We start from the raw sequence: 25,478 nt of genomic DNA on the forward strand, positions 1-25,478 counted from the left end.
TAAACCCCCACACCGCCTGTGTGGACGGAGCTGTCGGATCCAGCGAGGTTTCTGGGCAAACTCTCACTGCTCCCCACGACTTTGCTAAAATATTGCATCCTGCATCTTTGCAGCATAAACCCCCCCGTGGCTTCCACCTGCACCCCTGTCACCTCCGTGCACCCCAAGACGACCACCACACCCGCTGCAGCTACGGACGGACCAGGGAGCAAAGGGGAGGCAGCGGGGGGGGGTCTGTAAAGGATTCCAGCCCTGCCTTCACCCCCGGGGACCCCCTTGGGACCCAGTGCCCCGGCGGGGGACCCCAGCACCCCGGCATCGGGCGCAAGCCCCGGGGCTGCGCCGGGGGCTGCGGGGAAGAGGGAGGGAGAGGCCGGGGGAGGCTTAGAGCGGCTCGGAGGCGCGGCCGAGCCCAGCTCCGCAGGGCGCTTGTGCAGCTTTAAGGCGGTGCCGCCGCTCTCCGGGCTCGGCCAGGCACCGGGAAGAGGAACTGGGCTTTTGCACTGCCGGGTCGGGGACGTCCCAGCGCCGGGCCCCGGTCCGCGGCTCCCGGGAGCCCCCCCCCCCCGCCCCCGGGACCCGCAGCCGCCTGCTCGGTGCTTGCTGCAAGGGAGGGGATGGGGCGGGGAGGCCCCGGGGCGAGGACGAGCCCCTGCACCCCCTCCGCATCCCCTCCGCACCCCCCTGGCACCCCCTCGCACCCCCTTTGCTCCCCCTCGCATCCCCCCAGCTCTTCCCTATTGCATCTGCCAGGGGACCTGCTTGCGAGGTCTGCTTGCTCGCAGGTTGCGTGCTTGAAATAAAAGTCCCCCCCTCTTTCCCCCCCCCAAGACACCCCCCCAGCTGCCCGAGCCTCCCTTCCCACCATGATTTTGCTGAGCAGCATCTTGCACCTCCGCCCCCCCCGGCGCTGCGGCCCCTTGGCGGGGCTGGGCAGGGGGCCCGGCCCCTTGGCGGGGTCCCGCAGGGCGCTGCGGGTGCTGGTGGACATGGACGGGGTGCTGGCCGACTTCGAGGGAGGCTTCCTCAAGAAGTTCAGGGCCAGGTACCCCGACAAGCCCTACATTGCCCTGGAGGACCGGAGGGGTTTCTGGGTGTCGGAGCAATACGGGCGCCTGGGACCCGAGCTGAGCGTGAGTCTCTGCATCCCCCGGCTCCGCGCGCGCCTCGTGTTCGCTCTGCGCCCTGCTGCTGCTCCCAGAGCTCCGGCACGAGGCACCCGCTGGCCCCTGGCTTGTGGGTGCAGTGCTGGGAGGGTGGTGGGTGCTGGCCGGAGCTCCCACCCGAATGCAGGCACCGGTCTGCACGCAGCGGGGCTTCCAGCGGTGCCTCTTGTCCCAGAAATCCAGCATTTTTAATGCGTGTCTGTCTCCTTTCCTACATGCACGGATGGAGATGCAAGGAAAGGAGATCTTTCAGAACATCTGTTTGTTTAAAAAAGAAGCAAAGTCGCTTAGCTGGATTGTTCTAGCTTCGATTTGGCCATGCTTCATGGGTTGGTTCTGTCCCTAGATGGATTTATTTAGTTCCTCAACAGCAATGTGCGCGGTGGGACGCAGCAGAGGAGTTGAGAGCTAACCATGCAATTGATGCTTCATGTGAGAGCTTACTGAAAATTAAAAAGACCCTAAGCCCTCACATGTCTGAAAAATATTGTGATATGTTTTAGTAATTAAAGCCTAGAAGCAGGAGCTCTCTTTATGTTGTACTTTATCTTTCAACAAAGGGCTCAGTGCTGCAGAAAGTCGGTTTCTGCTTCTGCGAGTTTACCATCTCACTTGGAGGTCTGTGGTCTTATCTGAGGCTTGTAATTGCACCAGTTGAAAGGAGTTGCAGCAGATAAAATACTCTTCTTTAGTGGCACAGAGGCTATAAGGAAGGGAGCATGCGTAACGTCCAGGGCTTCCCACTGGCAAAGTCCTTGGTGGCTTGAAGAGCTGAAGGAATGACGTGTCCCTGCTAGCTGGGATTGGTGAAAGGGGAATGGAGAACATCCTCCATGCAATAAGGCAGATGCTAAAAGTTTGACAGGGGTAATGCATGATAAACCTTTTTTTTTTTTTTTTCCTGGATGTTAACTACTTTGGATGTGTTAAATGAACTCATCTTGCTTCAGTCATGGTAAAAACCCCAAAACCTTGGGCTGAACAAGTAAAACTTCAGCAGACCAGCCTCAGGGCAGCCCCGCTTTCAGCCTTGCTTTCAGGCCAGGGATAAGGAGCGTAGAAGCTGCTCGGTGGCTGTGGGCACATGGGACGTTCCAGTTCCCCCGGTCAGAGAGCACCATCGACCTGCCGAGGAGGCTGGAAAGCAGGACCAGAAGAGTCCAAGCGAATGGAGAACAGCAGCTCAGTGACACAGAGAGCCTGCGAGGATGGGGACTTCTGGATGAGTGGGGAAATCGCTCACAGGGAGAGCTGAGAAGAACATTGAGGTTCACAAGCGGGGTCCGTCCTGTTTGGCGCACGGTGGGATTTCCAGCCCGGGGGATTTTTTTCTCCCTCCTGCCACAGGGAGTTATTCTGGCTCTTTGAGCTAAGCAGGTCTTTTCCTCAAGATGAGCTTAGTTCTTCCCCCATCGAGCTTGATTGCAAAACGCTTTTTGACATAAGTGGAAGCAGAATAGCTACGGAAGTCGTTGCTGTAAGAAAACACTTGAGCACCGTTTGAAGTGCTTTGCTGCATCAGGCCACGCTTCTTAGCTGTCTCTTGTGCAACTACATTCAGTACCTTAGAAATAAAACATCATTGCCCACCGATCTAAGGCAGAGCAACTGGAGTCTGCCTGGCCCTTTGGCAAACTAGTAGGGTGGCTGCTCTTTTCATGCTACCAGGAGGCATTTCTGCTGGCTCTCTTGCACACAATCGGTGCGTTTCTTTTTGAACAGGCATTAAGATGCGTATGAAGAAGTCTTATTTTTTTTTTCCTCTGAGCTACTGATGTTTTCTGCCCCTCAGGCAAAGGAGTGCAATAGTGGGTCTGATTGGGACAACCTTTTAAGTTAGGTGTGCCTGATCTCGCATTACCTGGGATTTTTTGGAGAACTACATGGGTTCGATTCCAGCATGTCGCGTTTAACGCTCTGTGCACAAATACGCAATGGGTTGCCTGTTCTCTTCCCCCAGTGCAGATGTAGTAAGGGCAAAAGATGGTGGGACGGTGTAGATTCCCACTTGTCAGGCAGGGTGAGTCTAGCTGGCCTGTCCAACCTGTCTGGTTTTGGCTATGAGCTTATTTAAGCACCATGTAAATGCTGCTGAGGCTGCTCTCTCCTACCCTGATGCTCTGCAGGCTCCTCCTTAACTTTGCAATGCAAGGAGGCCAGGAGGGATTGAAAGTTCCTTTGTCCCTATTCCTCCACCCCAAATAAAGCAGCAGAGATGCTCAAAATCGAGGTCAATCCTTCAGGGCAGGGCTCCCACCAAAACCTCCCGGCTGTGGCTGCAGCTGCTCGGCTGCGTTGCAACACCGGGCCACGGCTGCTTCCTCTGCCCACATCCACGTTGCAACACTCCCAAGCTCTCCTCCCCAAGGGCCCCGTGTCTGTGCAAAATAATTGCTTTTCTTGGCGATTGAGAAGCCGTTACCTGTCTGAGGGAGCACAGGGAAGCACAGGAGCTCTGGATGCTGTTCCTTCGAGCTGTGCTGGCACCGTTGCAGGCAGCCCCTGGACTCTGTCCTCGTCCCAAGGCTTTGCCCCCTGTGGTCTCTCTTTGCTCAGCTCTCCCTTAGCACCAGAGCAGTGCACCCGGGCTGCAGACCTGGATATTATGTGTTTCAAACCCTTGCCTGGAGTTTCTTGCTCTGTTCGCCCGGGCATCCCCGAGGAAGATTGTCAGCGTTCATCCTGACATATATTTCATCCTATATTATTACATTGTCTCCTGTGAGAGCAGCCCGGCTGCTATTTTAAGTGATCTGATGGAGATAAATAGGGCAGAGAGCGTCTTGAGCTGAACTGCATCACATTGCAGCAGGGGTACCAGGCCACTTCAGCTGGATCCACATGGAAGTTCCCCTCTGGCCACAGACCCGAGGTTTTGTTCAGTTCTGGACAGCTTCTAGAAGAAAGCCCTGGGCAGTAACCGCTCTCTTTCCCCTCACAGGAGAAAGCCATCAGCATCTGGGAATCAAAGAACTTCTTCATCGAGCTGGACCCGCTCCCCGGTGCTGTGGAAGCTGTGAAGCAAATGGCAAATTTGGCAGAGTGAGTAGAAACCTTCCTGTGGTATTTGGGGACGGACGGGGGAGCAGCAGTGGTGTGCAGGCTGATTTGCCTCCTGGCAGAAGTGCTCAGTACAGCATCGGCACTGAAAATGCCGACCAGCCCGCCGAGCACGGGAGGAAAGAGGGGATTTTGACCCACAGGGTGGTCACCAAGAGAATCAGCCCCGTGCATCCCCTTCCCTTCAGCTCTCTGCACCCAGCGAGAGTGGCAAAAAGGAGAACGTGCCTGTGGGTGGGATCCTGTGCGAGGGGGGGCTAACAGCTTGTCACCGTTTCTCTCGTGGCAGCACCGACGTGTTCATCTGCACAAGCCCTATCAAGAAGTACCGCTACTGCCCTTACGAGAAGGTGAGCAGGTCCGAAACCCGGTTCCTCCTCCTGTACCGTGCTGCCCAGTGAAGCCCCCACGTGCCTCGGTCTGCCCAGCCGCAAACCAGCAGCACCATTTCCCTGCCCCACCAGGAATGCTGTTCCCAGGCGTCTTCTCAGCGCGGCCGCTCTGCCCTCGGCCGAGCTCTGCCACTTGCATGCACGCGGTCTTAATATTTCGTCGTGATGCCAGAAGCTGCCTGGGTTTAAAAGAGCTTGTTCTCCAGCAGCGTCTGAACCCTTCCCGCTAACAAACCAATTCGGCGGGGTGTCAGAGCTCGTGTCACCGCACCTGCAGCCTGCCTCCCCTCACTGCTCCCCCTCGCCTTGCAGTACGCCTGGGTGGAGAAGCACTTTGGCCCCGAGTTTCTTGAGCAGATTGTTCTGACGCGAGATAAGACGGTGGTTTCTGCTGACCTGCTTATAGACGACAGGCCTGACATAACAGGTAAGGGCGCTGTGGGGTGGCAGAAGTGACTGTGTACGGCCCCAAGGGGCAGATGGCATTGGGGGTGATGGGTGCTGGTCCCTGTCCGGCTGATGAAGCTCTTGTCAGGGGGTTGTGTCCACACTTGTGAGCAAGATCAAGCTCTGTGCCTTGCAGAGGAGGAATTGGGTGAGCTGAGCTCTCTCCTTGCTTTGCAGGGGCCGAGCTGAACCCCAGCTGGGAGCACGTGCTCTTCACGGCCTGCCACAACAGGCACCTGCAGCTGAAGCCCCCCAGCCGCCGGCTGCAGTCCTGGACTGACGACTGGAGGGCCATTCTGGACAGCAAACGGCTGCTGCCCGGCCGGGCCACCTAAAAACCAGCCTCCCGCGGCCGCTTGGGGCTGCGGCCGCCCGCTTGTCGCCCTGCGGAGTCCTGCTGAAGGCTGACACCACGGACAGACAGACAGATGCCGTCCCTAGTGTGGAGAGGAAGAGGAGGGGGAGATGAAGCACCAAGGACCCCAGGAGTGGATCTCAGCCCAGCCAGGGGCATTTACTGCCACATCTGCACCCCCCGCATCACTGTCCTCCTCCGGCATGGCATGGAGTGGCTCTCTGTCCCTCTGGGGCATGGTCACACCCGTGGTGGAGTTGTCCTCCGGCTGGCATGAAGGATCCCCATCCACCCTCGTCCCTGAGGAGCTGCTGCAGCTACGCACAGAGGGGCTTTAGAGCTGCTTTGGGAAGAAGGGAGCAGATGTTTCTTTACACAAGAGCTGCAAGAAACCATGCGGGCACTTGCTGATGGGGCTGGCAGAGGTGAGGGGGGTTCTTTACCCTGTCCGAAGGCTTTTCCTCCTTCCCCAGCTCTGGGCACTCGCCTCCCAAGTTTCTGGGGCTCTTCTCCCACTGCCCATCACTCAGGCCGCTCACCCTGGGCATTGCTCATGCAGCAAGCAGGCAGAGCAGTGCTGGCAGAAGCCCTTTTTGGAAGCCCAGCAGCTTCTGCAGGAGCTCCCGTCTCACCCTGCGAGCCAGTGATCTGATGGATTTCAAAGCCAGGGAGGTCTGCACAATGCTGGCTGCACGGTCCGTGCCCCATCTCTCCCCTCACCGTGCCCAAAATCAGCTCGCCAGGAGAGCTCTGGGTGTGCGCCCACCCAGAGGCGGATCCTTCTGGGGATGGATCTTTCCACGCAGAAAGCCTTGGGTGGTGCAAACCACCAGGCTCAGGGAGCGGGACCGTCGATGCTGCCGAGCTGATTGCCTGGTTGTCTGGTTTCACCTCGGGGAAGCCGGCCGGGGCTGCGAGTGGCCAGCTGGAACAACGGGCACTGAAAAGGGAGCGCTCGGAGCAAGCGGCAGCTCCAGGAGGGACACGTTTAAGAAGAGCTGTGCCTCTTCTTTCCCTGCCTGGCTGGTTCCCACCTCCCTGAGCCTGCACCAGCCCCTGAACTGCACCACAAAGCAGCCGCTGCTGCTTCTCCTGCTGGCCCTGGAGAGGAGATGTCCTCGTCCTGGGGGGACACTGCACTGGGTGTCCCCAGGCAGAGCCCTGGGGACGTGCAGGGTGCGGCACGGCCGTCACTGCAGCTCTCGCAGGGGTGATTCGGGATATCCAGCAGCACTGCCCGCCCCATTTGGGATCGCACCACTATCCCCTGCTGACCTGGACCAAGGACTTGCTGACCACGGGGGTAAAAATCCCCGCTGGGACGTGTGGCATGGGTCAGCCACCCCGTGTGCTGCTCATCAAGCCTTTGGCTTCCCTCTCCTCTCTCCTTTTGGCCCCATCAGCAAAAAAACAATGTGAGCTGAAAGCCACGCAGCCAACGGACAGCACATTTCAGCAGCAGCAGTTGCCCCACCACGTCTGGGACTCAGAGGGGCTCTCGAAGTCGGTGCTTCTGAATCCGTGCCTTCCCCAGCTGCTGTGGGGCCAGGGGTGAAGCCCGAATTGCCTCAGCTCTTTCTGAAAGCTGCCCCGTCTCTTGGGATGGGGAGGTTGTGTAAAGACCGTACGGTCTGGGAGTGACGTACCGCAAGGATTTAACTTTTTTTTATCCTGTTTAAACCACTTTGTGCTTCTCTGGGCGTGTGTTTGGGCTGTGTCTGCAGTGCCAGCCACCTGAGGAGCAGCTCTCCGTCCAAGAGCAGCCCTGGCCGGGGCTTCGCACGCAGGGAGCAGGGACAGCGGGCGAGCGCAGGCAGCTGCTGCGGCTGCCGAGGATCACACGTGGCATTGCATGGGCTCCAAGTTCAGCTTGTCCCTCGTGGCACCGTTTAAACAAGAGCTGCCCAAGCTCTCCGGAGCCCTTTCCTCGAGCTGAAACTGGAGCAGGCACGTTGCTACGGCTGCCCCAAACCCCACATCTTTTCCCAAAGCTGGGGCGGACCCAGGGGATGCAGCTTTCCCGGTCCAGATCTTTCCCCCTTGGTGCGTTGTGTGATGCCAGAGAGACCACGTGGATTCACACCAAGTATACTTGAAAGCAGGGCAGGAGTTTGTCCCTGTATGAGACTCTGCCTGGATGCACAGAAATCCCGCATGGTTGCTGTCCTGTTGGGGCCATGACACGGCTTTCCATCACCCAGCGGTGTGGTCCTTTTAGCGCTCGAGCCATTCTGCAGCCAGCTGGGATGCACAGAGCTTTTATTTTTAAACGCACATCTATAAAACAGAGGCTGGCGAGGAGCACTGCAATAAACACCGGGGTTTATTGGCATCCGGCTTCCCAGAAACAGTTTGGGTTTTGCAGTTTCCCACCTGTGGCTCTGCCTTCTGCGTGGGGGTGCTGGGGGGGGGTTTTGCACCTGGGGCTGGGGAGTCCTTGGGGGCCAGAAAGCCTGAAACCAGCCCTGCCAGCACAGCAGTGCCATTACACAGAGTCCCCGTGGGCAGAACGAGAACCAAGGGGCAGTTTTAGTGCTGGGAGGGATGCTCCAGGCAGGGAACGGCCTCCTGTGCCCTCCTCCAGGATCAGCGTGGCACAGAGGAAACAAGCGCTGACGCTGGGATGAAGCATGGGAATTGTTGTTCTTTCCCCTGTTGTTGTTGTTCCTGTTGTTCTCATTTTTTGTTTGTTTGTTTGTTTTTTTTCCTGGCAGTAGCTCACTGCCACATCCAGCTTTAAGGACAGTTTGAATTTCCTCTTCCAGCTCAGACCACTGCATTCGATGGTTGCAAGGACTCCTTAATTTAGCCAGTTCACCCGTGAGCCCAATCCTGCCACAGCTCGGACCCTGCCTAGATGCCACGGCAAGGAAAAATGTGGTACAGCTCGTGCCCGAGATGTGCATTTCTGAGCCCGAGCCCCGACGCTGGGGGTCCGCAGGGAGGATGGGGCATTCAGAGCAGGGCTGGGCTGTGCGTTTCCGTGCTCTGCTATGACATCCGTGAGCTGGAGGGGAAATCCTGCTGGAGCTCAGGCACAGCGCGTGTCCCTGGCACTCTCAGGGTTAACCAAAGAGCGTAGATTTGGGGCTTTTCCTCTCTGTTTGGGCTACAAAGAGATGCATGTTCCCATTGCCACGCTGCAAAGGAGACGCACAATAAACTTTTCTGTGCCACAGGCTCAGCCTCTCTCTGCGGGGCGGTGGGCTCCGGGGGTGCAGCTGCCTTTGGGGACCGTGGGCTCTGGTAGGACAGGGGTGCCCAGGGGCACCCATGGGCTCCCGGCCAGCTCGGGCAGCACAGCCCTGACCAGGTATGCACCCCCCAAATGCCACCATGGTCCCAGAAATGTGCCCAGGGGGGTGGTTAGGGGAACAAGCACCTCTCTGCCCTTGTGGCTGCGTTTTGGGGCTGCCTGCGTGGCGGTGGCACTGGGGACGTGTTCCTCAGCAAGGGATGGAGCGAGGTGCGGGGACCTGCAAGCGGCACCTCCCCTGAGCAGGGGGGAGCTGCAGCCCCCTGCCCAGGAGCCTTCGTGCCCTCCCCGCAGGCAGGGGCTGCACCAGAGCCACCCCCACTTCCCCACGAGGTGAATGTGGCCCCGGGACAGAGCAGCACGGGGACGAAAGGATGTCAAAAGCAATGACAGCACCTCGAACATCTAAGCACTGGGGGCTGAACTGGGGCATCACCCAAAATCTATGGGAATTTCAGCTGCTCCCGGAGCCTGGGCGCAGAGTGTGGGTTCAGGCCCCCCCTGTAAGGACGTCACCCCCATTCCAGCCCGTTTCGGCACACTATGGTCCTGCTTGCAGGGCCTGGCAAGGGCACAGCAAGCGATGCTCTCGCCCGCATTATTCCTTAGCTCGCTCTCACGTTGGCCGATGCCCAAAGAACTCGAAGCGGGGGCTGCGGGGCCGGGGTCGGCCCAGCCGTGCCGCGCGGGGGCCAGCCCTGACGCAAGGGCTGCGGGTGGTGTGGGACAAAGCCAGGGCAGGGGATGGAGGGGGGCTGAGTCACCCGAATAACGCAGGCAGGGAGCGAGCGGAGCCAGCGATGGCTCGGCCCCCAGCGGCAGCCGGACGGGGCTTTCTGTGCACCTGCAGGGCTGCTGCGCTCCATTTCGGTGTGCGGAGAGGAGCAGGATGGTGCCCGGCATCGCCGCTCGAGGCCAGGGCCTGGAGGCCAGCAGCTGGCACGCGGGAGGGAGATCCACGGGATGCAGGAGAAATATCCACTAGAGGGGACTGTGCGATCGCGTGTGGGAGCGCGCAGCCGCCAGGCTGGCCTCGGAGCAGGATCGGGCTCCTCCATGCAGCCCCCTGCTCGTGCCACCCCTGTGCAGCCCAGCCCTGCAGCCCCCCAGCTGCCCTTCTGTGCCCTTTCGGCAGCTCGCCCCAGGCCACCCCGGGGGCGCACGGGGTGCCCAGAAAGGCGCCTGCAGCTGCAGGCGTGGGGGAAACGTGCCGACCCCGACGGGCAGCCAAGCCTCCCCACGGCCGCTTGCTCGCTCCCTGCGAGGATGGGGGAGAGATCGGAAGGGTAAAAGCTTAAAAAGCCTGTGGGTCAGAAGATTTGGGGATCTGCAGGGTCCATATGGAAAATATCCCTGGAAAAATATTCGTGCTCTGGCCCCTGGCATCCCTCGTCGTTGCCATTCTCCTCCCGCTCTGTGCCTCCCTGCTCAGCTCTGCCCCGCTTCCCCCCAGGCCCCCGGCTCTCCCAGGGCTGAGACTTCATCCGAAATCCCACGAAGGGCCGTTGCTTTGCTTTTCCTCCCACTCGTCCCAAAACCGGAGCCTGTTTTGGGGGGCAGAGCCGTGGGTGGTGAGGGCTGGGGGAAGCAGGGAGCTTTCTGACGGATTCCTCTCGCCCCCCCCCAGCACCAGGATGTGGTTTCCCTCCCGGCAGGATTTATGGGCTTTGCCCCTCTCTTTGTACACAAGGACTCGAGCGATGCATTCCCTGGAGAGGAATAAAGCTTCCTGCACCCAGCAGCGCGGGGAGGGCAGACCAGAGCCCGTAGAGATGGCTGCAGCAGCCTTCCCGCATCCTTCCGACAGCCAACCTCCTGGCAAAGGCCCCACAAAATGTTTGTGCCTGGGCTAACAAACACCCCGTGGAACAGGCTGTGTTGGACGGGAGCCTCCAGCCCTCCTTCTCTCCCCGGGGCCGGGACCCTTGGCTGCCTCCTGCCTCGCTCACCGTCCCCACCGGCCACCAAACCTGCCGGCAGCGTCCCATCAGCGGCTTTTCCCTGGAGCCCACGGTCCTGGAGCACGTTGAGGCACCGGAGCACCGTGTCCCACCGCTTCCCCCACCAAGACAGGGCACGGGGCTGGGCTCCAGCATCCCTGGCTCATCCCACCCACGTTCCTGGTGGCTCAGAGGGGTTCAGAAGTGCCCGAGCATTTAGGGATGCGCGTTCCCAAGGAGCCACGAGCACTTTTCCATCTCTCCCCTCACCTTTGCAGCCCCGCTGGTGACCCCACGTCCAGCGAACCCTGGGCACTCAGCTGCTTGCTGCACCGCCCAGCCTTGCAGCGCATCCATCCAACCCGCCACACGGGCCAGGCAGAGCGTTCCCGGTACAACTCCTGCCCTCGACACGCGGCGTTATTTCCCCAAAACCCAGGAGAGCAGCAGCTGGCCACAGCCTGCCCGCCCCCCCCCCGGCAGACCGAGCTGGATTTGTCCTGCTCGGCGGTGGCTGCTTCGTTACCAACTAGCTAATTCTTGCCGCTTCTTCTCTTCAGGCATTTGCAGGAGGGAGGGGAGAACAAAACAGCCCTCGGGGTGAAGTTACCTTATTAATTAACGAGGCTGAGAGCTTTGCAGATATTGCGCGGAAGAAGAGAAAAAATCAGGAAAACTGGGCAAAACCAGAAAGGCCCGGGTTCAATTGTCAGACCAATTAACCTAGATCCGTGCCCTCCCTCTGGATGAATAGCTCATTATTATGTACTTGCTTAGGCCCAGCTCCGGGTGGAGGGAAATTAAATTCAGACACTTAACGAGGCAACCCGGTGTGGAGACGGGATGCGGGGGCTGCCCCGGGGAAGCCAAAAAAAAAGCGAAGCAAGGGTGAGCTGGGACTGTAGAAGTCCGTGGTATCCGGACCATTTGCACTGTTGTGGGTCCAAAATGTGGCTGGGCTGGGGGATGATTTGGACAGGCCTGCTGATGGTGCCGAAGGATAATTCCACGTGGGCTTTTTGGTGGTGGAAGAGAGCAGGAGGAGGAGGAGAAACAAGCAGGAGGCTCCTGCAGGCTCCTGCACAAGCACGAAGGACATTCGTGCACTTGGGGCTTTGCACCATTGCTGTGGGTGTTTGAACTGCCCCGATCTGGGTGCCGACATGGCCCGTGAGCCCAGTGACCCCAAGGAGTGGCTCTGGGTTTTTGAAAATGTTTTTTTTTTGGGGCCAGGATAGATTGTGGGGAGTGGGCAGGAGGCTGTGGTTTAGCCAAGCGCTCAAGCATCTGCGTAATTGCACTAGCCCTGCTCAGCTCAGCAAGGGGTTTAGGCAAGATAATTGGTGTGCTCGGTCAGGGACAAGGTGCCTTGGGAGCTCTTTTGTCTGAAGAAGGGAAAAAAAAATCATTGTAAGCCTTATCTGTGACCCTTTTCTCCTTGCCCTGCGTTAGGACTCTTCTGCTTAGAGAGGAGGAAAAAATCCCCCATTAGTGGCTTTCAAATCTATACCTAATAAAAAAGCCACTAACCCCAACAAGTCACTGAGAAAACTGGCCGGTGCCACAGCAGAGCAGGCTTTTCCATCTGTAGGGCTGGTGTGTTGGTATGCAGTGGGAAATTTAAAAGCACCGTATGTGAGAAACCTGCAGGCTTCAATATTAGCTCGAGAACAGATAAATGTGCTTTTCTTCTGCTCTTGCTAGCTTTAAGCTCCCTCATTTCCAGCCCCTCGGCTCAACCCCAAGCGTAGCCCCCATCCTTAGACAAAAGCACCTTGCAGCATGCGTCGCAGGGGTACAGCTTGCTGTGGAACGCAAAACAGGTATCTTTAAAGAAAAAGGCACCGGACACCCTAAATTAACCAATTTTAGCTTTTTCCAAGTGCCAGGCATCCTGGCTGCCGTTCCCAGCAGCCCAGCCACTGGTTTCCCTGTGAGCAGCTCCGCTTCACTGGCCAGGAAAACAGAGCAGAGCCCCGGGAGCGTCGGAGCCCTTCTCGGGAGCAGAGCTCCATCCCTTCCTTCCCCAGCTCCATCCCTTCCCCAGCTCCATCCCTTCCCCAGCTCCATCCCTTCCCCAGCTCCTCGGCTTCCTTCGCCCTTAAGCCCGTTCCTGGCAGCTGCTGTGGCTCATGCTGAGAGAATTGTGCATCCCGAGACGCCCAAGCTGCCACAGGGCGAACAGAGGCTGGCAAAGGGCGAGAGGAGCCCAAACCGCCCCGGGCTGGCAAACCGCAGAGGCCCCAGCCACACAATGAGCCTTTTGGGAAGCCACAAGCGTTCTGGCTGCTCCGTGAGCCTTTCTTGGCATCCCCGGCACTGCTGCCCTGTGTTTCCAAGCCTGTGCCCAGGGCATGACGCGCAGCTACCAGCACCCTTTGGTGCATCGCTCTCCCAAGCAGCTCCTGGTCCCGAGGGGCTCTGACGGACCCGTGTCCTGAAACAGGCTCAGGATTTTCCTGCAAGCACCCCAGGATTAAATTAAAGAGGATTTAAGCAGATGATCACTTCTCTGCTCTTCCTAGTTGGGAAAATGGGAACCATCGCACCGCGCTGCCCACCAGCGGTAATTAATGTTTGTGAAGCTCTGGAAACTGCTGCATGCACACCAAGAGCTATCAGCACGATTATTGCTGTGCTATTTGTTCCTGCTCCCGTGTTTTCTCTTCCTTGTCCCAGAGGGTTTCTCCTCCTCCCTGTGCAGATGTATCAGTGCCGGGAAGAAGAATCAGCGCTTCCAGGTCGGGCATGGCTCTGGCTCTGACTCAGACCCCAGTTTGCCAGCCAAACCCTCCGGCCGTGCCGGCACCGCGGGGCTGGGGCCGCCAGCTCCAGGGCAGGAGGAGCGGGGTGGGAGATCGGCATCGTCGTGCCCAGCCATGGGTGAGCTGGTCCTCGTGTCTGCGAAGCCTCCGAGCTCCAGAAGCCTTTGTCCTGCTCAGTGTTCTCAGTGGTCTGAGATCCTTTGCTCCATTAACCTCACCAGGCAGGGCCTTTCCGAACATCCCCACTAACACCTTGTTGATACCAGGCTGGTTTGAAGTGGCAGCTTGCGGCTCAGGCTGGAAAGAAGCTGCCCAGGAGAAAAAAAATGGGGCAGGAACCAAATTGGGGAAGCTGTGTTGAAGGGAGATGTGCTGAAGGGAGGCAGCATCTGAGCTACGCTACGGTGGGGCACCGAGGGCACTTTTGCTGCAGTCGCCTGCACAAACAGCGGAATAACCAGGCTTTGGAGGGGAGGTTTTGCCTTGCACCATCCTTTTTTCCCCCCCCAATAGCAAATGCCCGAGATGAAATGAGACTGAGAAAAATTTGGGGGTGGATGCAGGCAGAGGCTGAGCTGCCGCAGGTAGCCCCGACCCCAGGCCAGAGCGCATTTGTTTTGCTGAGGTTGTTTGGGCCAAACAACGAGTAGCAGAAACAAACAGCTACGGCAAGCGTGCGATAAACATTTTCTGCGTGGTTTGAATTATCCGTGACTTTTGACCCCAGATTAAATGTAGTGTGTAACTGGTGGTTATGCACTGAGTCATCCGAGCAGGCTAATCGCAGGAACCCCCTGTTCTCCAAACAGCCTGCACCCCGCGGGTGCCGACTGCCGGCCGCTCACGTTTTCTATCCGAGGCACCCTGCGGGTTTTGCATCATCCTTTTAATTCAGTACTTACAAAGCATTTTTTTGTCCGGCCGGTATCTCGAGCTCAGAACAAAACAAACCCAGCAGCGCCGTAAGCGGGCAGCCCAAGGCAGCCAGATTCCCCACGAAGTTTTGCCTTGATGCTCAGCCGCTCCGTGACTGCTCCGGTGTCTCGTAAAGGGCTGGGCTCACGCTGCAGCGTTTTGCTCAGCAGGAAAGGCCTCTCCTCTCCATCAGCAATTCTCCTGAAGCGCGAAGAAATAGCCTTTTGACTTCTGGCTCTGCGTGTAATTTGGGTGAAAATGAGCATCAGGCTCGGAAAATGTTAGCGGGAGGTGGTGGGCAGGGAGACGGGCTCGCCATGGGGATGCTGCACAGTCCTGATACCCCCTGGCCATGCAGAAGGACTCGGCACAGCTTCCCCGAATGTGGGGCAGAGCAGGGTGAGGGTCAGAGAATTACAGAATCAGAGAATCACAGAATATGACGAGATGGAAGGGGACCCACAAGGATCATTGGGTCCATCTCCTGGCTCCACACAGGTCTACCCAAAAATACAGACCATACTACTGAGTGCCACCCGGCACCAGGGTAACCTCAGGCTGTGGGGACAGATGCTGGTTCATTTCAGCAGGAATAAATCACAACTACACCAACCTCTTTCCTCCTGCAGCAGCTCACTGGGCGGCAAAAGCCCAGTGGGAAGAGCGTGACCCCGGCGCAGGCTGGCCGTGCGTCCCACCGCACTCCCGCAGAGCTGCCCCAGAGGCGTTTCAGCACCAAAGGCTCTTTGTATCGGGGGCCAGCCCCTGTCCCCGACTGTCCCAGGAGGGATGCTGGTGACGCGGGAGGCGGGGGACGCCTCTGCCCCAGGTTCAGAAGGGGACAGCCCTGTCCCAGCTGCCCGGGGGATGGTGGTCCCCAGCGGTCCCCCAGCCAGAGCCAGGTTTGGGGTGACCCCGGTGTCCCAGCACCCTAGCTGTCCCCAGCTCCTCGCTGGTTGGAACTGGTGCGGGTATTGGTGCTGTGCTTTCACTTGCTCGGCCAAGGTGGTTCTGCAAGAATACAGAAACGGCTGGAGGGGAAAATCCACGGCTTGGTAAACAGAGCCGAGCAAGGCAGACCTCTCACCCAGGAGGGCAGGGAGGAGGGAAATGAGCGTGGAGCCGCCCGGGGGCACCCAGGGCTGGATTTCAACACGCAGCAGAAGACAAGGCGCTTCTGTTGGGTTGTCTGGGTCCCGAACCTCCCCGCTGCTCCCCGGTGCGGGGGCGGCTGTTTGGTCTGGACCCGCAGCCCCGCACTGATAAGCAGGAGCCGAGGAGGAAGCGAGAGGTGGCTGAGTGCTGGGGGGAACGCGTCGGGGTGTGGGGGGCATCTGGGGATGCTTCCCTGTCCCCCCGAGCACGGGAGGGTGATGGTGCAGGGAGCAGAGGTGCCCGGGGCTGTGCAGAAGCACGTTTGGGGTTTATCGGACACCCCAGGGCTGTGCCACGTGGCTGGGAAACGGGGCAGGGGGTGCCAGGAGGGGTGATGGCCCCACGGCCCCATCGCCCACACAGAGCTGCCTCTGCTGGGGTATGAGCCCACGTCCCAGCCGGCTCCGCTCCGATGGGCTTCCCCCATCACCTGCACCCACACATTTCCCTCCCATGCAGCTTCCAGGCATTTTTTGGGGTGTCCCAGGCCCTGGATACTCAGTAGCCCCTTATATCCATGGCCCCTCTGCTTTGTTTTAGTGCTCAGTTTCTTTCCCTGAGCCCGACACCGGCTCACCCCGTGCTGCCTTCGGCTCACCCGTTGTTCTCCCAGCGGTGCCATCTCCTTCCGCACCCATCCTTGACAGGAGAAGAGGAGCAAAGCTCCCCCGAGACACCAAACCAGAGGCAAATATTTGCACTTTATCAACTCGTACCTGTTCGTCCCGATGAGGGATCAAACATTTGCACCTTGCGGCCCACCCTATGGATACCACCTCGGTCCCCGGGGGACGTCTGTCTGCCCCCAGGGTTTTGCTCCCCGTGCCGGGTAGGGTCAGGCCAGGACAGCTGTGCTGTTGGGTCCCTGCTGGCCGCGACGGCTCCGTCCCGCTCCACCTCCAGCATAAATCACGTCTGGCCGTAAATCCCCGCCAGCCTTCAGGGACCCGTCCCCGGGGAGGGCCAGGGGTCAGCCGTCAGGCAGCGAAAACAAAGACCTTGTTTTTGGCTGGCGGGGCTGTGATGCGGAGACGCAAACAAGAGCTGGCCCTGCGGCACCTCGCTGCGGCACCGAGCCCGCCGGGCCCCGCGGGGCTGGGGCGCAAAGCCTCAGCTTTCGGACGGATCAGGTCCCTGACCTGCCTTGGCACAAGGCACGGGGGACATGGGACAAGGTGTAAGGGACGAGGGGCTCAGCACAAGGCTGGCCAAACACCACGGGACACACGAACGGCCTCACATCGGCTTCACTGCCGTGGCAAAGAAAATACACTTGATTTTCCAAGCGATCTCCTGAAGTCCCTGCTGCTGAGGTTACCCGGGAGCCTTGCTTTCCTTTTGAACCCCGTGTTTCCCTATCGAGACAGCTGCAGAAAGCCTGAGCCTGTGCCGGCTGCTGGGAACTTGCCTCTCACCAAGATTAATCAGCCCCTGCATATCGCAGGGCAGCTCGAGCGGCTCCCGGGTGTTATCAGCGCCCGCAGCGCTGCTGGGAAGTGCCGGCCAGAGCTCGGCGCAGACGGTGGCTCCCAAACACGGGGACGTGGCAGGGTTCAGGTGATTTCTCATCAGTGGTCAGCTCCACAACCTCCTACGGGAAGGCAGCGGGTTGTTTTCCTACCTGTGGGTGTGGGAGGTTGATAAGGAGGCAGCCAGGAAGCAGCGAGCTGCCTGGGGCTCCCTGGGGCAGGCGGTGGGTGACGGTCAGGTATCCACTGGCTATGGGGGGACGGAGGGATTTGTCGTTTCTTCTTAGAAATACCCCTTTCCATACCAGAGGAAAAAAAATCCCCTGTCATCTGTCTGCTGCCCGCCTTGTGGCCACGGTACCCAGCAGCAAACTGGTGCCAGCCCTGGGCTCCCCAGGCACGTTCTCCAAATTTTGGTGCTTCAGGGCTGCACTGTCCCTAATTCCTGTGACTTGAAGGGCCTCGAGTCCCTGGATAACCCCATTTTTCAGCCCTCTTTTTCCCCGTGTGACGATCGTAAGCTGCCAGCCCACCGCCCTCCTCTCCCTGGCTGCATCCCCAAGGTTCAGGGGCTGCTCAGGGTGGGGGTGGGGGGGCACGAGCGAGGTTTGAGGGGTGAGACAAGGCGGGGACCGCATTCCTCGCACGCTGGTGTTCCAGCTGAGTGCCCCCTGATGCCGGGGGCAGCGGGCACGTGTCCCACCAGGCAGCGGCACGGCCGAACTCGCTGAACTCCCCGGGCACGTGAGCTGTGGCTGGAGCTGCTGGCGCTTCCCCCGAAGGCTGTCCCACGGTGGGACCCACTCGGCCCTGCCGCCGGGTGAGATAGGGGAGAGCCCTGTCTGCAGCCCTGAGCTGGAGCTCTGCCGCCGAAGGACAAAATGGGGCCGGGACAAGGGTGCAGCGAGGCCGCCCGCTGCGCACGGGGTGCAGCATCATGCCCCCCCCCCCTCCTCCCCGGCGGCAGCCGGGCCGCTGCGATGTCCCGGGAACAGCCCGAAGGTCCCGTTCCAGCTCCTGAACTGAAAACAAAAGTGCGGCTTGTTCCCGGCCTGTTTTCAAAGCCAGAAAGGTCGGGGCCGCCAGAGCCCTGCCAGGTGCGGTGGCATTGCTGGCTCCGACGCCGCTCGGCGCGCACGGGGAGCAGCGCGGGGACCGGCACGTGCCACAGCCCAGGTGTGCTGGGGACACACACGTGGGAACGCTTCCCCTGCCCCCAAATGCAGGCAGCTCGGGGCGGCACATGGCAGTGAAGCACCAAGTACCTGGAGGGGTTGGTGCTGCTGACATCCAGGGCTTTCTGCTGGGGTGGGCAGGGGACAGATGTATGAAATCCATAGGGCAGGAACACCGCACGGCCCTGCCGTCGGCACATCGGGCTCCGAAACATCCCCTCGGCCCTGTGCTGGGTGCCTGTGTGTGTTGTCACCTGCTCAGCGGAGATTATTAGCAGAGAAAATCGTTGGGCACGGAGACAGGAGCTCAAGGGACAAGGCAGCGACTCTGTCACCTGGAAATCAATCCCAGACATCCGCCCTGGCTCAGCTTCCTCGAGCGCCGCTCGATGTGCCCGTGCCCTCTCTCCTCTCTGTCGGATTCAACCTGGAACAGCCAGAAGGAGAGCGGGGCTGAGCGTGCAAAGCTGTTCACACATCCCGATATCATCAGGGACAGTTCTGCCGTGGACCCCGTGCCTCTCCCTGCCCGCCGTGCCGGGACCACCCTACCCAACGGCCCCAAACCGTCCCTGCGAGCACCCCGCGTCCCCAAGGCAGCTTTGCATTCCTGCTGACTCAAGCCGAGAGCGCACTGACATTCGTTTTGACCTTTCGAATCACAAGGATGTTCTGTCCTTCCCGGCCAAGTACAGCCTGGCCACCCCGTGGGTGGATTATAGTGTATATACAGCGGCTGTAAGTACGGATCTGGCACCGGGGAAGCGCGCGCGCGCATGGGCTCGGCTGCCTTCAGGTGCATGGGTGCAGCGGTGCTGGGATGAGCGTGAGGAGCATCCTCAGTACCCAGCTTCCCTCCTGGGGTGCCAGGGTGGATGTGGCACAGGGTAGGAAGGAGGGAACGGTGGCAGGAGAGACACCAAGTAGCTGGCTTGGCAGGGGAGAAGGGCTCCTGCAAAACCAGGAGCCACAGATGAGCCCTCGAGCAGCCACCCCCTTGCTGCCAGCTCCAGAGGGTGCTCCCAGCTCCCTGAATTTCCCATCTTCCAGCTATATTGTGCCTTTGGTTTGAGAGAACATCAAGAACCACAATTAGGATGCAATGTACAACTAGCCCTGGTGGCTATCAGGGACAGTGCTCTCCTTCCCGGCTCCCCAAAATCCAGCTCTGGGCAGGAGGCTGTTTCAGTACAAGATGTACCCCGGCCCCAAAAGCTGGGAGCGGGAGCGAGCTGATAGGAAGGCAGCACACTGCAATTCCCAGAGGTCTTAAATATGGTCACCGACAGAACAGATCGATAGGGCTAAATGAGCATCTTCCTCCCTCGAGCATGGCCCCTGCACACACAAAATCCTATTATGTAGGACGGCAGCCAGGCAATGAGCGGGGCCGAGAGCAGGGTGCAGGTTGTATGGCTCATATGGGGCTGGGGGAGCCATCCCCATCACCCTGTCCCTGTAAACCCCTTCCCCTTGCCCCAAGCCCCGCTGGAGGCCAGGCTCTGCCACGTGGCTGGCTCCAGCCCAGGCTGTCCCGGCCCGGATCCAGCCACCTTGCAGCCCCATGGCGCCGGGAAGGCTGGCGGCTTTGCGCTCCCAGCCCGGATGCCCTGCTTATCTCTCCCTTCTCTTGGCCTGACACATTTTTTCCTCTCTCTCCTTGCCTAACCAGTCCACAGGACTCTTATCTCAAGCCGTGAACCACCCTTTCCCAAGGCATTTTCAGCAGCATCCTTTGCAAACCCATTTCCAGGGGGTTGTGCATGGCATTAGGGGCTCAAGTGACAACCTGGCAGGAAAGCCTTTTTGCTTTTATGCCACGTTGATGTCTCCAAACCCCCTCCTGAAGCCAAGGCAGGGTGTAAAACAACCCCCTTCTCCTGGCAAATGTTTCCAGGCTTCTCAGGCTTCCTGCAGCTGGCCCTGCCTGGGAGGTGGCGGGTGCCCAGGTCCTGCAGAGCACTTGATGGTGAAGAAACCAATGCCCATTTGGGGTTTCTGCCCTGCAGCTGGTCCGTCTGATGCCCAGGGGGAAGGGGGCTGCTTGCCCCATCCCAGGTGCGTGCACATCCACGTGTGTTCACGTATCCCCAGCCCTCTGCATCCCACAGGGTCGCCGTGGTGTCTGGGTGAGGGAAGGGCACTTTGGAGACACGAACCCCCGGGGGTTTGGCTGTGTTTCATTAAAACGCTGGAAATCCCACATTCGCATGCCCTCATGTCCAGGCTGCCCTTTGGAAACCATCCCTGGCCCGTGCCTTGCTCCGAACCATGCCAGCAGCGCAGCGCTCAGCGGGGGCTGCTTGGTGCTGCAGCTTGGTTCAGGGCGGCCAGAGCCAGCCTGATTCAGCCTCTGCTGGCTCAGAGGAGCTGCTTTCCACCCCAGAAATAGCAGCTCGGATGATGCTCTCTGCAGCTGGGGATGACGATGCAAAAACGCTCGTTATCCAGCAGGAACAATTAGACTTAGAGCAATTATCCGTGCAGGCGCTGCGCGATGCCGGGATGGGCCGGCCGGCGGCCAGCTCCCGGGCGCAATCCCCGTGGGGCAGGGGAGCAGTGCCCAGCCCTGCCAGGAGGAAGAGCACACCAAGCAGGGGCACCACGAGAGCCTCCTGCAACACCAGGAGGGGCCATTCTGCACGGGAAGGACAGCCAGGGCAAGGGAAGGGGTTGCCTGGAAGCCGAATGTCACTCTCTGATGACATTTGTTTGTATTCGGATTAAGGACGGAACAGAAGATGGTGCTAGGGACCAAGCTGCCTCGCGTGGTGCTCCTGCCTCCCTCCTTGCCAGGCTCCATCACGGGAGAAGTGGGGCTGGGCTCAGCTTTATCTCTTTATCTATTTAGAAATGGGCGGCAGCCGGGGCTGGATCGAGCCCTGGGTACCTGATGGGCACCAACCCCGGCGGCAGCTGCCGAGCAGGGCTGCAGGGCACGTTCCTCTGGGGGCAGAACTCAGACTGCTGGCTGAGAAATGCCCATGGGGAAAACGCGTAAAAGGGCGATTTCTCAAATTTCTCAATTCAGAACAAGGAAAGCTTTTTGTTTTTCCCCTTGACATTGTTTAAAAACCTCGTTTCACTGCTGCTAGAAGTAATCCCTGCTCCCTGACGGCTGCTTGGAGCCAAAATCCCAAACCAGTCCCAGGCAGATAAACAACCCCTCCCTGAATAAATCAGAGTGTAGCCAGGCTGGAAGGAAAGCATTAGGGCAGGTTTGGATGTGGCTGGGTACTGGATCGCCGGCTGATGCCCAAGGAGTGGCTGGGGAGAGGGGGTGGGAGCTGGAGGAATGTGGGGAGCGAGCTCTGGGGGAACGCGGGGCATTTTCCATTGAAAACTTTATCTCTGGCAAGCGTGCCACCACATCCTGGGCTTGTTTGTCCTGCAAGAGCAGCGAACTTCTCAGGAAAATATAGCTACCTGGTCAGCGAAGCCTGATAGGCTTTGTTTATTAGCGGCTAAATATTAAACCCTCGGCAAACAGGGCTGGGTGATACCCCTCGGGGCCGGGAGTGGGGCTGGGGCTGTGGGGCCACAACACGGTGCCCCACAGGCTGCCGGCCCTGAGCAGCAGCAGGAGGAAGCCTCCCCAAAATGCTGCCCTCAGCACGGCCTCAGAAACGTACCTTTCTCCAGGCAAGGAAAAGGAGCAAGCAAGGCTGAACAAAGATTAAAAGGTTTCTTGCTACGGATGGGGACTTCTCCATCACTGAACCTCCCGGTGCCTTGATTTGCACAGGCAGCGTGTCTCCAACCACGCCGGTGCTGCCCCAGAAACCCACTGCTCCGGCACATCAAACTGCGTCCTTCAAGGCTGCCTGATTCATCTCGCAGAGCCTCGGTAAAATTTGTTTTCAGTAATCAGGCCAGTGATACCAAAATAGTATTTGCAACTGAAGCAAAGGACGGGCCTAAATCTTACACGGTGTCTCTGCAGCGGTGCCAAAACGAAGTCCAAACAAGCCCATTTCCTCTCCCCATGTTTTAGGTAACCAAAGAGCAGCATTTTGATCTGCTCAGACTCTTCATGGAATGGCTTTTCCTGCCGCGCTTGAAGGGAACCTGACAAACACATCAACAAAGCCTGACCCACTTTAGCAGAACAAGAACGACACCAAGCAAGGGAGCGGGGATTTCAATCGAGTCCTTAATGCAGTCCTATTAGCACGTCCCTGCTACACGGACCTGGATAAATCGATCCTGACAAGTCTGCTCTCTGAACAGGGCAAGAATTAAAACCTGCACCACGCCAGTGCAAGGCAGTGCTGCCCTGGGACCCACATATCCACGTACACAGGGACGCACACATACATACTGTCCCCCTCCAGCACCTTTCCAAAGCACGGTGTGTGCAGCTGGGGTGTCAGGAAGCAATCCTTGCCCACGCTGGGTGCTGGGCGCTGCTGCAGGCTCTCGCAGCGTTGCTTCGAGGCTCTCATTGCATGTCGAGAGCTCCAAACGCCGCCGCCTCACGTGTTTGGCGGCACGTGTTTTGCGGCTAGCTCATTGTTTGCAAATAACAGCAAGGACACTGCTGAGTCAAGCACGCTACGGGCGATACCAGCAGGGGCCCAGAGCTGATTTTGCCCAGTGGTACTGGGCACTCTCCTCTTTAGGGGTGGGTTTGACACCCCCAACTCACACTCCAAGCTCTGCGGGGTGGGTTTTGCCCCTTTGCACTTCGTGAAGATTGAGGGTGGGAGGCAGCAAAGTTCAGAGCTGCCTGCACCAGGAGATGGGCCAGGCCGGGGGCTGCGGTCGGTCTGGCTGTGTGTTTTCCTGGATCCATGTTTCTGCGTAGCTGACCTTGTGCAAAAAGCTCTCTGCGCTCTCCTTGCCCACGCGCTGGCTCGGATACCTCCCCCGGGGGGGGACTGCAGCCCCGTCAGGCCCCCACGTTTGCTCAGCGGTGGCGTGGCATCAGCGAACATCACGAGATCGCCGGACACTCCCCGCGCCCTTGGCTCGTCCCCCTTCTCCCCCCCCGAATTTTGGTGCACTCAAGCTCTGGCCTTCACGGCCGGGTCAATGCCCTGCGGCTCTGACATCCAACCCGGAGCCACAACCAGCTGGGCCAAGCCTCCTCTGCCTCAAATTTTCCCCAAATGCTAGGTTTTCCTTGGATGTGGAGGCCACTCTCCTCGAGGGTGGCATCTCCTGGGCCATGGGACGATGGTCTTCTCCCCACGGCAGCCCCAGGATGGGACATTGCCGAGTTCCCCTGGCACTGGGTGGCCCTGGTGCTTCAGATGTGTTTGGATGATGCTCAGCTTACGGCCCCCTCATTCCTGGCAGCATCCCTCAAAGCACCAGGGACACCAGGGCCTGAAATGGGCCCAAATTTCCACCTGATCAAAATTAGGGGGATGCTGGGCAGGAATCTCTGCAGGCTCGCAGCCACAACCCGGCAAAAAGGGCCAATGTTCTCATGCTGCTGACCACAGCCACAGGCTGCTTGCCCAGGGGCCGACAGGAGCTGTAACTTCTTATTCTTATCGCCCCGTGCCAGGTGGCCACAACCCTGACAGCACCTCCCTGACTTTGTGCTACAGACTTATCCCACCACAGCAGCTTGGCAGGCCTTTAAATAGAAAATTCGGGTCGACAATGTGGTACTGGGGCAGGATGGAGAGATAAAGTTCGACACAATGATAGCCACGTAGTAAAAAATGATAACAGAGCTGGTGGCGATCGCACGGCGAGCTCCAGATGGACGGCAGAGAGAGAGGGGCCTGGTGAAATGCCAGACCATCCTCATAAAAATGTCAGGTCGTTGTAAGGAAACATTGGTGAGAGGCACGGAGCTGCATGGTGCTCTGTTAAATAGCCGGTGGTAAAACTCCTCCAAATTACCTTTGGAAGCAGGCATGAGATGCAATTTGTATAGAAATGACAGGAAAAAAAGAATAATATTAGCATTGCAAAGAAACAGGCAATAAGAGGCTCCAGACAGGCTTTATTTGATCAGCTGTTTTTTAGGATAACAGGTTAACCAAATGTTTGGGCAAGCAATGAGCTTATGTGATAGCTTCAAGATGTGAGAGATCAGATGGTCTGGAGACATCTGCACATTTCAGAACCTGGATGTCCGGCAAGTAAATTATACAAAGAGTGCAATCTACATACTGATAAAAAACAGGACAATCATTTGCACTTTGGGTTTATTACCAAATCTAGGGGGGAAATTATTCTTTTCATTCAATGCTAAGGATCTTTGTTCATGCTTTAGCTGCCTCACTAGGAATTTTCAGAGGTTGCTCACTCAAACCTTTCGGCTGAGGATCTGAAAGTGGGTGAAAACCAGACTGAAAACTAGGAAGATCTGCAGAGCAATGAGAGCTCCATCAGAGAACAGCGGGAGGGCCAGACACAGCCCTTCCAGCTGAGATGGAGACCCTGGCAGGGTTTTAAAGTGATGTGGAGGGTGAAGATCATGTTGAGGGTGATGTCTACCTATTAGGAACTGCACTACAAGGATGTAACCCGGGCCATCGAAGAGTCACCCTGTGGGGATAAGGGTCTCACAGCCTGGAGCTCTGCAAGGGCAGGTGAAGATTAGGGCCGAGGTCCCCACAGTCCTCTCCAGGGCTGTGGACACACCAGTCATGGTAGAGGCAAGAGGATGACACTCAAATTGTGACCACACAGTCTCATCTGATCGATTCACCAGCGTCTTTGGTAATGGAGGAGCCAGTGGCACCACTTCCTCACTGCAAAACATCTTCTTTCTCCCCTGAACTTGTCAGGAGACATGACAAGTCCCAAAGGATGGGAATGGGTCACCTGAAGGAGCTGGAGGAGCTGTTCCCATGAGAAAGGGAAGGTGCGAGGCAGGGACAGGGCTGAATGCCACCGAGACAAAGCTGCGTGTTCCAGCTGCTGTGGGAACATGTGAACCAAAATGGGAACTGAATGGCACAAAGAAATGCTGATTGACAGCGCTGTAGTTGTGTTTGAATGGTATCTGCATGTTGTCACCTACCCTAATGACTGCCTGACTCACCCATCAGAGGCAGGCACCCAGCAGCCTAGCAATTAACCACACTCCTCAATAAAGTCAAGGGGAGAGTTAAACCCAGCACGGTACAGAAGAAAAACGACCCCCGTGAGGCTGAATTGAATCTCGCTTTAGAAAAGCCCATAAAACAACGTGCAGAAACGAACCTCTCTGCTTAGCCCCATGCAAAGGACGCAGCATCCTGTACCTCCTGCTTGGCTCAGTCAAGGACCGTAAATCCCACCAGCCTTCCCACAGGGATCTGCTCAGCAGGTCCTGGGCTCCCCGGGGCTCCTCGCACATTCCAGCACCGGTGCCCAAGCTGGGATCTATTCCTGACAGTAGGAACAAAGTGAACAATTGCATCTGCTATATTTAGA

At 58.4% G+C, this 25,478-nt stretch overlaps 1 protein-coding gene across 1 annotated transcript; it reads left to right on the plus strand.

The window, feature by feature from the left end:
- The first annotated feature begins 479 nt into the window (after positions 1 to 479).
- On the plus strand, positions 480 to 8,598 carry NT5M (5',3'-nucleotidase, mitochondrial). Its single transcript, XM_080557478.1, has 5 exons — positions 480 to 1,133; positions 4,108 to 4,208; positions 4,516 to 4,576; positions 4,931 to 5,045; positions 5,243 to 8,598. Exons 1-5 carry the CDS (start codon positions 867 to 869, stop codon positions 5,398 to 5,400), a joined length of 702 nt encoding a protein of 233 aa, XP_080413604.1. The 5' UTR covers positions 480 to 866; the 3' UTR covers positions 5,401 to 8,598.
- The last annotated feature ends 16,880 nt before the right edge of the window (positions 8,599 to 25,478 follow it).

Source organism: Anser brachyrhynchus (genome assembly GCF_964034855.1).
Source record: "Anser brachyrhynchus genome assembly, chromosome: 15".
In the NCBI taxonomy this organism is placed as follows: domain Eukaryota; kingdom Metazoa; phylum Chordata; class Aves; order Anseriformes; family Anatidae; genus Anser; species Anser brachyrhynchus.

What these genes read in the sequence shown, in the direction of transcription:
- NT5M (XM_080557478.1), top strand. Translation starts at nt 867, where the DNA reads ATGATTTTGCTGAGCAGCATCTTGCACCTCCGCCCCCCCCGGCGCTGC. An exon ending in CAAATGGCAAATTTGGCAGA is followed by an intron (nt 4,209 to 4,515) that starts GTGAGTAGAAAC and finishes CTCTCGTGGCAG; the next exon opens with CACCGACGTGTTCATCTGCA. An exon ending in CGACAGGCCTGACATAACAG is followed by an intron (nt 5,046 to 5,242) that starts GTAAGGGCGCTG and finishes CTTGCTTTGCAG; the next exon opens with GGGCCGAGCTGAACCCCAGC.